At 35.0% G+C, this 12,389-nt stretch overlaps 1 protein-coding gene across 1 annotated transcript in view; it reads right to left on the bottom strand.

The window, feature by feature from the left end:
• The window catches only part of LOC107595256 (protein BANP-like), a 38,483-nt gene that overhangs the window by 18,631 nt on the left and 7,463 nt on the right, over positions 1-12,389 (bottom strand). Inside the window, exon 7 of the mRNA XM_016285609.1 lies at positions 12,145-12,314. Within this exon, the coding sequence (XP_016141095.1) occupies positions 12,145-12,314 (170 nt within the window). The remainder of the gene's footprint in view (positions 1-12,144; positions 12,315-12,389) is intronic.

Here is a 12,389-nt window from a genome sequence, read left to right on the forward strand (position 1 = left end):
AGGGGGCTTTGTTGAAAACGATGCATTTGAGAGAGGCGGGGTATAGAGGACCTACAATAATGTACAGTATTTGAAAAAGAATGTGTTTTTTGAACATTAAAGCATGTCAACATATTCTGTTACACCAAATACACAAAATAATGATCTTTAAAATAGCATATGACCCCTTTAAATTTGACTAATATTAATTTTTTTATTCACAATCTCCTCATCACAGGCAGCCACAGCACTCATGTTCGTGTTTGTGTGTGCTGTCTGCGTCACTCATAGCACGTGCCTATATCGTGCACTATATCGAACATTTTTTATATCGTTATCGAAGAAGGTGTACCGTCAATAAATATCGATACCGTTTTTATCGCCCAGGCCTAGTGATTGGTGTATTTAACAGCGTCCACCGACTACAACACATGCAACAATCATGAAGAACTTCTCTCCATTAGACAACCAAGGGATTTTCTTGTGAATATTTATGAGAAGACCTCTGTATCACTGCCATGACCACATCAGCTTCCAGAACTCCGCTATTACGACCCAAGACAGGAAAGAGCATCAACAATGCTGTGAAATATAATCCCCTCCATTATGACACAACGATCACTTGGATCGCAAAAAGCCTTGGACCATTTTATTTAGCATACTTTGTTTTATAAGTTGAGTAAAATTCATGTTCCAATGGAGGTAAAAAGTGTAAATTCATTTAGGAGCTTGAATTGGGACTAAAGCCTCAAGGTTGCGACAACAACTGGACTGAAAGGTAAATCCTGGAGAATTTAGATCCTACAGCAGGTACTTAATGGATGCGAGCTCTGCACACATCTGGTTTCAATACTGAGATAGAGGAAACTTGAAGTTCTGGATCGCAAATGGGCATAAATACCAATATAAATATACACATTTACAGAGGGAAAAAGTTACATCAATTGAATACACAGATGCAGCTTGTGAATGATATTCAAACTCCTGAGCAAATTTTTGTCTTGCCCAAATTCAATAAACGCCGATTAGGAACAGATCACAGTAGTCTTTCCTCACTCTTTTTACATTTGTTTGAATAAGCAGGCGTAGAATAAGTCTTTATTGGGATTTCAGATGTGCATAGTGCCAAAAAGCTTACTATGTAAATGCAGCAGGTTACTTTCTAAACACTCCGCTGTTTGTTTGAGCGGCCCAGCATGCCAACTTCAGACTCAACCAATGGTCTGAGTTTGGGGCAGGACTTCCATTGAGTGCTGCTAATGGTACATTTTCTCAAGTTTGCAGGGAAACAAAACTGTTTCAAGGTACCAAGCGGCTATGGTTGTGTATTGATACACATTTCCAGATTCCAGATTCAGTTACAATGTCCATTTTACAATGTCCATTTCAAAACACAGGGCCCAAACTAGACAGTTTAATGACTATTTATGTGCATTTCATGTCGAAAACTATTACAATTATAACTCATGGCCACTTTCTCTTATAAAGAGTATTCATTGATTCTGTAAATACAAAGTTCTGTAATGAAACTCTAGATGGCGCAGGCCGATAGGTCCTAACTCTATCTGAAATAATTACATCATTATTCACGTGGCGCAGCTGATTGGTTTCTTTTCATATCAGCAGCCAATGAGCTTGCTGCTCAACATTCAAATACTTGGTTAGTGCTTGCTGTAGCAGTTGCAAAGCACTTCAGAAACCCTCCACCTTCCCCAGCTCCACCTGTATAGATCTGCTACGGCGTGATTTCATGTATGGGGGTTATTTCATATATGCTCTTTTTCTTACATGCTCACTGCAGCATGTATGTGGATGTATAGTAACAAGTGTCCTAAATATCACTCACTTTACCTTTCTTGTCAAAATAGGTGGTAAGTGGCTGCAAACAACCTCTGGGCTCACAAGCTACTGAGATACAACTACACTTCTGCAGAGCTGTTCACATATCCATTCTGCTTGCAGAAAGCTCCTGCATAATTCAATCCGAACAAACTTATGCACCTGGACTTACCAATAGGAGTCAAATCTCTCCCTTCCTACTTCCATTCTTCTTACCTACCTCAAAACTGATCAAGGAAGTGACTGCAGCACCGTACAGTTCTCCAACTGGGTGCACAGCTGTGCACCATCCCATTGTGAAAGGAGAAGTAAATAAAAAACTCTTGTTCATAGAAAACATAAGGTCTGAGAGGTTTCGGTAATAAACATCTGCAACGTCTGGTCTGAAGAATTTGTGAGCACAATGTGGAACTAACCAATTGTACCAACCAAAAACAAAATCTCCTCAGACTTCAGTCTTCTCACCCTCTTTTCACGTTCTTCCCTTATCTTTCGGTCAGGACCTCTGTAGTTGTGGGGGTCAGATCAGAGAGCAGGAGAGGAGGCATCAGATAAGAGCACACAAAGAGGTTGCCGACTGATTTAACACACTGTTAACACTCCTTCACTTTCTCTAATGGAAGTCTTTCATGTGCTGGCTATGTGCATGTTTGTTTTAGATGGTGGAAGGGGGCTAAATGTTATGGCACGCTGCTATAGACCGACAGCATGTAAATCATGGGCTCTTCTCCTTGACGGCAGAGATAACATGGTGGGCAGATGGGGATGTAAAAACTCTAATGCAATTAAGATACCCTGCCTAACCAGGCAAAGAAGGAACTTTACACTATTTTCAAGACAAAGTCAGTACAGGCTGCATCTTTCAAGCCCCAATTAGAATAGAAGAACACCATAAAATGTTGTCTATATGACAAACTTGATTATAAAAGTCCTCTTTTTGTCTTCCATAGAAGAAAGTAAATCATATGAGTTTGGAACCACCTCAGGGTGAGTAAACAACAAATGTGAAAGATTAATTTCACATTTGTTGTATTTGTATGGAAAAGAGTGACCAGGACATTCTTCTAAATTTCTGTTTTATGGAAGAAAGAAAAACAAATGAGCTTGGAAAGAGGGTAAATATTGACAGAATTTCCATTACTGTGTAAACACTCTGATATGAAGTGTTTCTGAAGCATTTATAGCCGACCTTAGGTTGAGTGGAGGACAGGCCTCCAGCTGTTTACAGGACGGACATGAGTCAAAGACAGATGAACCACAGCACGTGGAGATGAAAAGAGAGGAGATGGAGGAAGAGGAGGAGGGACCAGAGTGTAGAAATCCTTGGAAGGGACAAAAAAAAAACCTGATGCAGAGATGTGGAAGAGGTCCAGGGAAATCATCTGAACGCTGTCTCAGGGCTAATGACATCTTCTTTTGCTCTCTTTCCTCTTCCTATTTCGATTTTATGTGAAAGCATAGATAGACATTGTCTAATGCATATTAGCCAGTTGAAGATTTCAGGAAACACGTATTTCGTATACGTGCAAACTTTGGCACTGTGGCCTAAATACCCCCTCATATCTACAATCATCTGGGAGACATGCCAGGAATATAAAAAAAAATGCAAACATTTACTCAATGCTACTGTACAGATGAAAACTATCATTATAATGGTATGTTATAGTTATGGGTGTGTGAGCATGTGTAAAAAGCTGGAACTGGGAAACAGGCTAGAAAAAACAAGTGCTGATAAAACAGCAAAAGCTGCCTTAATGGCAAAGTACAATCTAGATTTTCATTTTCATACATATTCTTGCAGTTATCAACCATGTTAGCAAAAAACAAAAGTCTCATTTTGATTAATAGGGCTGGGATGATAAATCGATTCAGATCGATTCAGAGCTTTTCAGAATGCATCATGATTCCTCTGAAATCGATTCTGAGCTTAGACTTTAACAGCAGATGGCGCTCTAATCTAATTTTTATCCGCACACTCAAATGCTCATGTGCTTTCTGCTGAGTCATGTAATTTCAACTCACCTCAGAATGCTTTTATGATGTGAGATTAATGTAAACACAGCCCACTGTGAACACCTTGTAATTCGCGTCAACCTTTTCGAATTTTATGAACAATTATTTTAGGTTCAAGTGTGTGTAAGGATTTGGAAACAAGCAGAGTACGGCTGTTTCTAAAGCATGCAGTGCCATCTGCTGTTCAAAACTAAGCTCAGAATCGATTCAAGAAAGAATCGTGACGCATTCAGAAAATCTCAGAATCGATGCGGAATCATTTCTTGATTCACAATGCATCGATTTATTTTCACAGCCCTAATTATTAAATATTCAAAATTTCATGGTTTAAAAGTGAATGAATATAGTATGGCAACATATGTAAAAGAATATGGTCATTTGACCAAACCATTGCTACTTATTAAATATGGAGAAGTTGTCATGTTCTAGCAGTTAACACACATGCACTTGGTATTGTATAGTTTGGTATTGTAAAGTGTGCAAACAAAGACGAAATGTCGCTTTGTCTTTATCGCTTCTTAAATGTAAAGTATTTATTTCAGATTCAGGTAGGGTAAGCGATTTTGGAGAGGCTAGCAATAGCAAGCTAGCTTTGAAAGCATAAGATCTCACTCTCCCTGCAAATCACTCTCTAAAGCCACGCCTCCTCCAAAACACATGAACGCACAGACAGATCAGCGGCTAACCAGCGACACGATGAGAGACGGCGTTGGTGGAGGATTGAATGCAAACGCTGTCAGATTACCTCACGTCTCATCTTACCTCACGGTGAGAAAACATTACAGTACAAAGTGCATAATATTAAATAATAATGCCTTCCATTCTCGTATCATGTCTGCGCGAACAGGATGCGCAGAGGTATGCAAATACATATGTTGACAGGCAGGTAGAACAGCCTATCGCAGTCCTCGGACTGAGGAATATGATTGGACAAACATTTTATAGTCCTACGCCTTCCACACATTCAGAATAACTAAACACAGCAACATAAACATGACAAATAAAAACATTATCGCGAATGTGTGTTGGAAACAACGTGAATTTACGGATTTGTCTGTGCCTGTGCATAAATACAATGTGCATCTAGAGCACTCATACACGCATTATTATAATGGACTCACGCGTGCTTACTGTAATGTATGACTCCTGTACGCCACCGCAATCATCTCGTCTTTACCTTGATTGCAGTCTTCATCCATTAAAACTTTACTAGCGATACTGGTTATCCAGTCGCGTCTCATCAGACCATACAGCGGTGGGATGTGTTGAAAATCCGTTCAGTCTGTACTTCACACAAGCGTGTGACATGTGAGGGCTCACACTTCAGAGACAATCACAGAATATGACAGAGCTCGTGTTTTAAAGCGAAACACACTGGAATTAATAATTCACTCAAAACGCAACGCGAGTCTCTGTTCTCTCTGCAATCTCTGATGTATTCAGCCTGGTTTCTCTTATATTAGCGCTGTTTTGGACGGATTGTTTGGATGCATTCGATTACTGGATCATTGGACTGAAAACTTTCCTGGAGTTTAGCAGCTTAAAATGATCTGATCGCAAGCAGAGAAGCAACAGTAATTTTGCATTAACTGCATTAAATTATTTTAACGCGTTAAGGATTGTAAAATTAATCACATGCGTTAACGTTGACAGCCCTAATATATATATATATATATATATATATATAATGAATCCTATTTTTTTTCTTAGAAAGTTTTGCTAGAAATGTGTAATTTACAGATATTATATTATATTTGTCCAAATTAACATCTTAGCAATGCATATTACTAATCAAAAATTAAGTTTTGATATATTTACGGTAGGAAATGTACAAAATATCTTCATGGAACATGTTCTTTACTTAATATCCTAATGATTTTTGGCATAAAAGAAGAATCGATAATTTTGTCCCATAAACTGTATTGTTGGCTATTGCTACAAATATACCCAAACGACTTAAGACTGGTTTATATTATATCATATCATATCATATCATATATTTGGGTTTGTCCATACATTATTATTATTATTATTATTATAATATCAATTTTAAAAAATCTTTATTTATTCATTAATTTATTTTTTGCATGGCAAAAAACATTTTTATATTAAATCGTATTATATAAAAAAAATAAATGGATATAAATACAAATTATATAAATATAACAAGCAAAATATAAATATTAGATGAAAAACCCAAATTAAAAATGTTGCTTTGGCAACTCACTGAAATAAAACAAGCTTAAGTTGAAGTACTAAAATGAATAAAGCTGAAATAAAACTAAATGAAACATAAATATAAATATTTAATAAAAACTAATAAAAATGACTAAAGCACATAACAAAATCTCTAAAACTTGAACCACAATTAAAAATGAAAACATAAAAAGCCAATTAAATATATAATGAATTCTATTTTAGTACATGAATAATACTAAAATAACACAGCTAATAATGGATAAAAAGAAAGATACACAACATTATTTAATTGCTTATTCAAATAGGTTCCATATTATTTGCATTTGCTTTTTGCAATGAGAATATAAATGTCAATTATTTTACTTTGTAAACATGTTGTCCTTATAATATTTTTCTTACGCAGAATAAATGTCTTTATTTGCATGAAAATATTTAGCTGCCTTTATATTTTAGGAAGTTGCACCTTTGCAGAGGAGAAGCATATTTGATATTTAGCATCAAAAAGTTTGCAAACCCCTGATGTAGACGGCAGATCACTGTACAAGACATTTGTCAAAATACGTGACTCTCGCAAGGTCAAATTACATATTCAGGACTAGGGGAACAAATGAAGCATCAGCCATTGTTTTCAATATTAGCCTACTAGTAATCCCGAACATTTGTGGAGGGGTGAGAGCAAGTCCCTCCATGTCTGTGGAGGTTACAGACCTGAAATCAAAACACAATCCACGCTCAGAGCAAATGCAAGAGTGTCCCCTGGTGGACATTATTTGTCACTAAACAAACACATCACAAGAGCATTACTGGTTTAGACCACTTAGGAAAGAGACACTTTCTTTATTTGGACAAAAATGCTGGCATGGCTGAAAATGATGACTGAAGTTAAACAGTAAGACCATCACATTTCTTCTTCACATAACTAAGACGCAAATTATGACATAACCAGGAATGTGTTCTCATCATGAGTGTAGGGCTGGGCGATATGTCAAAAATATCTTATCGATAATCGCCTTTAAAAATATCGTGATATCTGATAATATCGTCTACCTAAGCCCCACCTCCCCCTCGTCCCGCCCCCGCCCCCGCCGACATGCAACACAAACACACACCAGGTTCAGTTTGGTCTTAATTATTGCCACAAAGTTTGGTTTTACTTTTCTTAGTTTGTGCTTAAAATAACAGAAAACATTAGCTTTGCTGTTATTTTGGTGTTGCTAATAATTTCAACTTATTAGTTCAACTTATAAGTTCTTATCAAATTTGTGTTTGAAATGAATTTCGTTTTGTGAGGAGAACTGCTGAGGAAAAATAATAGAATCCCATTTTAAGTTCATCATGGTGAAGTTGGACATTCTGGCGGTGATTGTAAGAATGATAAATGCGTGTTGATGTCATATAATCATGTCTTGAATAAAATATGCCTATTTTCCGATGTTTCTCTTTCTTTTTGGCATTATCGCCTGTGTAGAGACATTTCATGATGGTAAGTTTAATTTCCTTAATTATAACAATTCTGCGTTGTTTTTAAACTTGTAGTCAAGCTATAACGTATTTGATATTTATCATGTATGACTAAAATCATGCAGGGATTAAAAACGAATTCTGAGCAAAAACGTTAAGTTTTTTATCTTTCTTTCTGGTAGCCTAGTTTGGAGGTCTCTTTTGGCCCGTTTTTAACTAAATAAAAAGAACTGCTTTAGTTATTTAGAAGCAGGGTAATTTAAATTTCATTTTTGTATTGTAATTTTTATAATGTTTATTTTATTAATCAAAATACAACGGCCACAAAATAATATTCAGTGTTGGGCTGCCGAAACTCGTGCATGTTGAGAGGCGAGCTGAGAAGTCTAATGTCTTCATCCGTTTGCAACAAAACTTTATAGTTTTGTTGCAAATGAATTAAGAATTTATAGTGCTATATCTCAGCTTAATTAAACAATTATATTGTATACACGGTTTACTAAATCTGTAAAAATATTACTCGGAAATGTGCGCTGAAGGAATTTGCGTATTTTAATTACCTGTCATGTTTTGTGGTTTTTCATCATTATGCAGTCTGTTTAAATAAATATTCAGAAACACATGCAGTGCTACTTTTTGTCTTTTTTCTGTTGAACTTTTATTAAACTGCAGCTCAAAATAGAATAGGCTTATACCCTAAATAAGGATAAATTATATTGGAACGCATCTCCAAAATAATCGCATACACAGATGCGCGTTGCCATTACAGTAGCCAGCGCCGAACAACAGGCAAATAAAGAGGTTACAAAAGTGATTCAGTCAAGATCAGTGAGGGATTTTCTTTTCTTTTGTTCTTTGATTAACATAATGACTGACGGCAGCGGCTGCTGTCAATGCACACCCTTGTTTTCTTTACGTTCACTCAAGACATAACCGATTGTATTTATGGGATATTTACATATAATTCTGTTTGTATTTGTCCATTCGAACGTGTAAGAATGCGAGAAAGAGAGCTCAGTCCAGTGTTCGCGTATATAATGTATACATGTGTGTGTGTGTGTGTGTGAGTGTGTGTGTGCGCAGCACAGAAAACAGCGCGCGAGTGCAGAAGCGAGTTCTATTTCGTCTTCTTGCAGTTGTCTTGCAATCTTTTGAAATCACAATAAAAGCGCATACAGAAATCGAGACGCAGAATCGAAATGTATTAATGTATACATGTGTGTGTGTGTGTGTGTGAGTGTGTGTGTGCGCAGCACAGAAAACAGCGCGCGAGTGCAGAAGCGAGTTCTATTTCGTCTTCTTGCAGTTGTCTTGCAATCTTTTGAAATCACAATAAAAGCGCATACAGAAATCGAGACGCAGAATCGAAATGTATAATTTTATAACAAGTAATTTGATTCCTGACCTTACGCATCTGATCTGATTTCCGAACGTGGAATAGCTTTTCGATTCCCAACCCTCCAACTAAATTATTTCATTCTTGCATGCAAAAAGACCTGGTGACTATGGGGCTATGTCAAATATTTTTTGCAACTTACTAGGTTTATCATTTGTCATTTGTTACCTGACTGTTGACATCGACATTATTAATAATTAATTTATCAACAAACACAAAATGTTTGTCATGTTTGTCATATAACAGTCAGAAAAATATTTAAAATATTTGAACGTAGTGAAACAATTGTCAATATTTTTTGTTATGTATTATTTAAATAACTTTTAATTAAATAAATTTACTTTAGCAAGCAAAACGAATACAAAAATCAAAAATTTTTCCCCCAATGTGAATCTCTCAATCACAAGAAGCTGTATAATACAGCCACTTTTTAAATGTCTGGTATGGTCACATGACAAAAATGCTGCACTGTTTACTAGATTAAAGGGATGACACATTTTACCCCACTCCCCTACATCAAAACGATGGACGAGGTTAAAGCAAGGGGAAAACAACACAAACAAACAAATGCAAAGCCTTTAAAGAACCAAATGTACCATTCGTTGACTAAATATCATCACGAACAGCTGCGAACAAGTGAATATTTGTGGAGGAACGTCTTTATTGTCAATATTTTTTGTTATGTATTAGTTAAATAACTTTTAATTAAATAAATTTACTTTAGCAAGCAAAACGAATACAAAAATCAAAAATTTTTCCCCCAATGTGAATCTCTCAATCACAAGAAGCTGTATAATACAGCCACTTTTTAAATGTATGGTATGGTCACATGACAAAAATGCTGCACTGTTTACTAGATTAAAGGGATGACACATTTTACCCCACTCCCCTACATCAAAACGATGGACGAGGTTAAAGCAAGGGGAAAACAACACAAACAAACAAATGCAAAGCCTTTAAAGAACCAAATGTACCATTCGTTGACTAAATATCATCACGAACAGCTGCGAACAAGTGAATATTTGTGGAGGAACGTCTTTGAACTAACCAAGCTAACCCAGACGCCACTCCAAAACAACCCAGTCAAATAATGAGAAAAGCAAAAGCAGAAGTTAAGCAATCAAAACAAACCCTTTAATCCCAGACCTCCTCCAGACCAAAGATACATCCCTGAATCACAGATGGCCAGACGCTTACACAACACACAAGGGTTACTGGTGTAACAAACTTTGTTTGAAGTAATAGTGGATAGACAAAACATGTCTATATTATTAATCAATAATGGCAGAGTACACTTCGAGTTTACTAACCGGAGCCTATTGTTCTCTGTTCACACTTCTAAGATTTCAAGGATTTTCCGCTACATTTTTATGCTTAAATGTTACCCAACCACAGAGACAAAACACATGGAAATACATACGAAGCCATAAACATGCTATTATCTTATTTGTGCAGATGCATTTCTAAGATTTCCATGACTTCAAACCTTTTCAATGTTTGTTAAAATTTGTTGCTCTTCTTGTGAGGCCATGTTTGTGCTGAATTCAAAACAAATGGTTCCCACTGGCTTATAAAAATCATATCCTTTTATGTCGCCATAAAATCAAAATTGGATTTTTTTTTGTGGCTTTTAGTTCTTCTTAGCTTTGGGGAAATTTATATGGTAGCCAACTTCTAAACATCAACAAAATTAGCTTTAAGTAGAGTTCTTTCTCTTCTGGAAAACAGACTAATAACGTCGATGACTCATCCTGCACTACAATGATTTTTGTCCAATCAGATTCTCTCTATACTGATGATGTCTCGCTCCCTGATAACATATATAATGATAACAAATCATGGCTAGGACATAAGTAAGCTTATGGACCTATTTCACAGATTGTGATGACCTGTTTCCACAGTTATTAATATCATGAATCTAGCAGCTTTTTGTAATTTAATTTTAAAAAGTCATGTACATTTATAACACTATCCTTTGTTTTTTTGCCTTGGTATGAAATTTTGAATTTTTTAAAATGTTTTTAATTATATATTTTAATAAAAATCAAATATGCACATTTATAAAAGTATACTTTGTGTGTCACTACCTTAGTATTTTTTTATGTATTTTAATTTTTAAAAATGTAAATACATTTATTATATTATACATTTAGTTTTATTACTTTGGTATACATTTTTTATTGTTTACATTTTTTTCAAATTTTTTTTTTATAATATACATTTATAACATTATGCTTTGTGATTTTATTAGATTGATTTATAATAAAGTGTTTTAATTGTTTAAACATTTAATGTACATTTATTACATTATACTTTGTGTTTTATTACCTTTGTATAAAAAAATAAAAAAAAATTAAGTACATTTGTAATATTATACTTTGCATTTTATTATCTTGGTAGTTTTATTTATTTTTTTGTATTTTTGATATTTTAATAAATAGAACTTAATGTACATACCGTTATACTTTGTGTTTTATTACTTTGGTATTTTTTTGTTTTGTTTTTGCATTTTTTTATATTTTTTTTTTTTAAATGTAATGTACATTTATAACATTATACTTTGTGTTTTATTAACTTGATATTAAATAGAAAACTGTGTGAGTGTTTGCAATACAAAGCCTGAGGGGAGTGATGGCAAATTTGACATTTTCTTTCTTCTGACCAACATAATCAATCTCTCGATATTTTTTTTTTCCTCTTTTGAAAAGACATAAATACACAAATATCAATTCTCTTACATAAATATCTTGTTTTATTAATTTTTTTGCTGTTGGAGTAAATGGAAACGCTTCTGCTTCTGAGAACCAGAAATGTGAAAAGTGTCCATCGACTGTTAAAAAGGGTCCTTTAAGTCCTCACAAAACTTCCTGTATTAACGATTTCATAAGGGATTTTTGTGCACAAATAAATGCATATGTGACTGTAATTATCACTGGGGAAATTAATTTTTTTTTTAATAATATACATTTATAACATTATGCTTTGTGATTTTATTAGATTGATTTATAATAAAGTGTTTTAATTGTTTAAACATTTAATGTACATTTATTACATTATACTTTGTGTTTTATTACCTTCTGAGAACCAGAAATGTGAAAAGTGTCCATCGACTGTTAAAAAGGGTCCTTTAAGTCCTCACAAAACTTCCTGTATTAACGATTTCATAAGGGATTTTTTTGCACAAATAAATGCATATGTGACTGTAATTATCACTGGGGAAATTTTAAGACAAAACACAATCCATTTGTGAATCTTACCCTCTGAGTTGAGAGTGATGAGCGTTACGTTGTTGGTATTCTGAGATAACGGCTGGCCGCTGTTGGACACCGAATCGCTCGTTTCAGAGCCGCTTTCCTGATCTTCCGGAACCTCTTCCTGGATGGGAACCTTCAGCACTATCGTCTTCTGCCTTCCTCGCCCAACAGTACTGCAACGAAAAAATAACATAAATTACACAAGAGCTGTTATGGAGAGCTTGTGCAACAGATCCAGAAATTGTCTC

The sequence above is a fragment of the Sinocyclocheilus grahami genome, unplaced genomic scaffold, assembly GCF_001515645.1.
Source record: "Sinocyclocheilus grahami isolate Dianchi unplaced genomic scaffold, SAMN03320097.WGS_v1.1 scaffold199.1, whole genome shotgun sequence".
Classification (NCBI taxonomy): domain Eukaryota; kingdom Metazoa; phylum Chordata; class Actinopteri; order Cypriniformes; family Cyprinidae; genus Sinocyclocheilus; species Sinocyclocheilus grahami.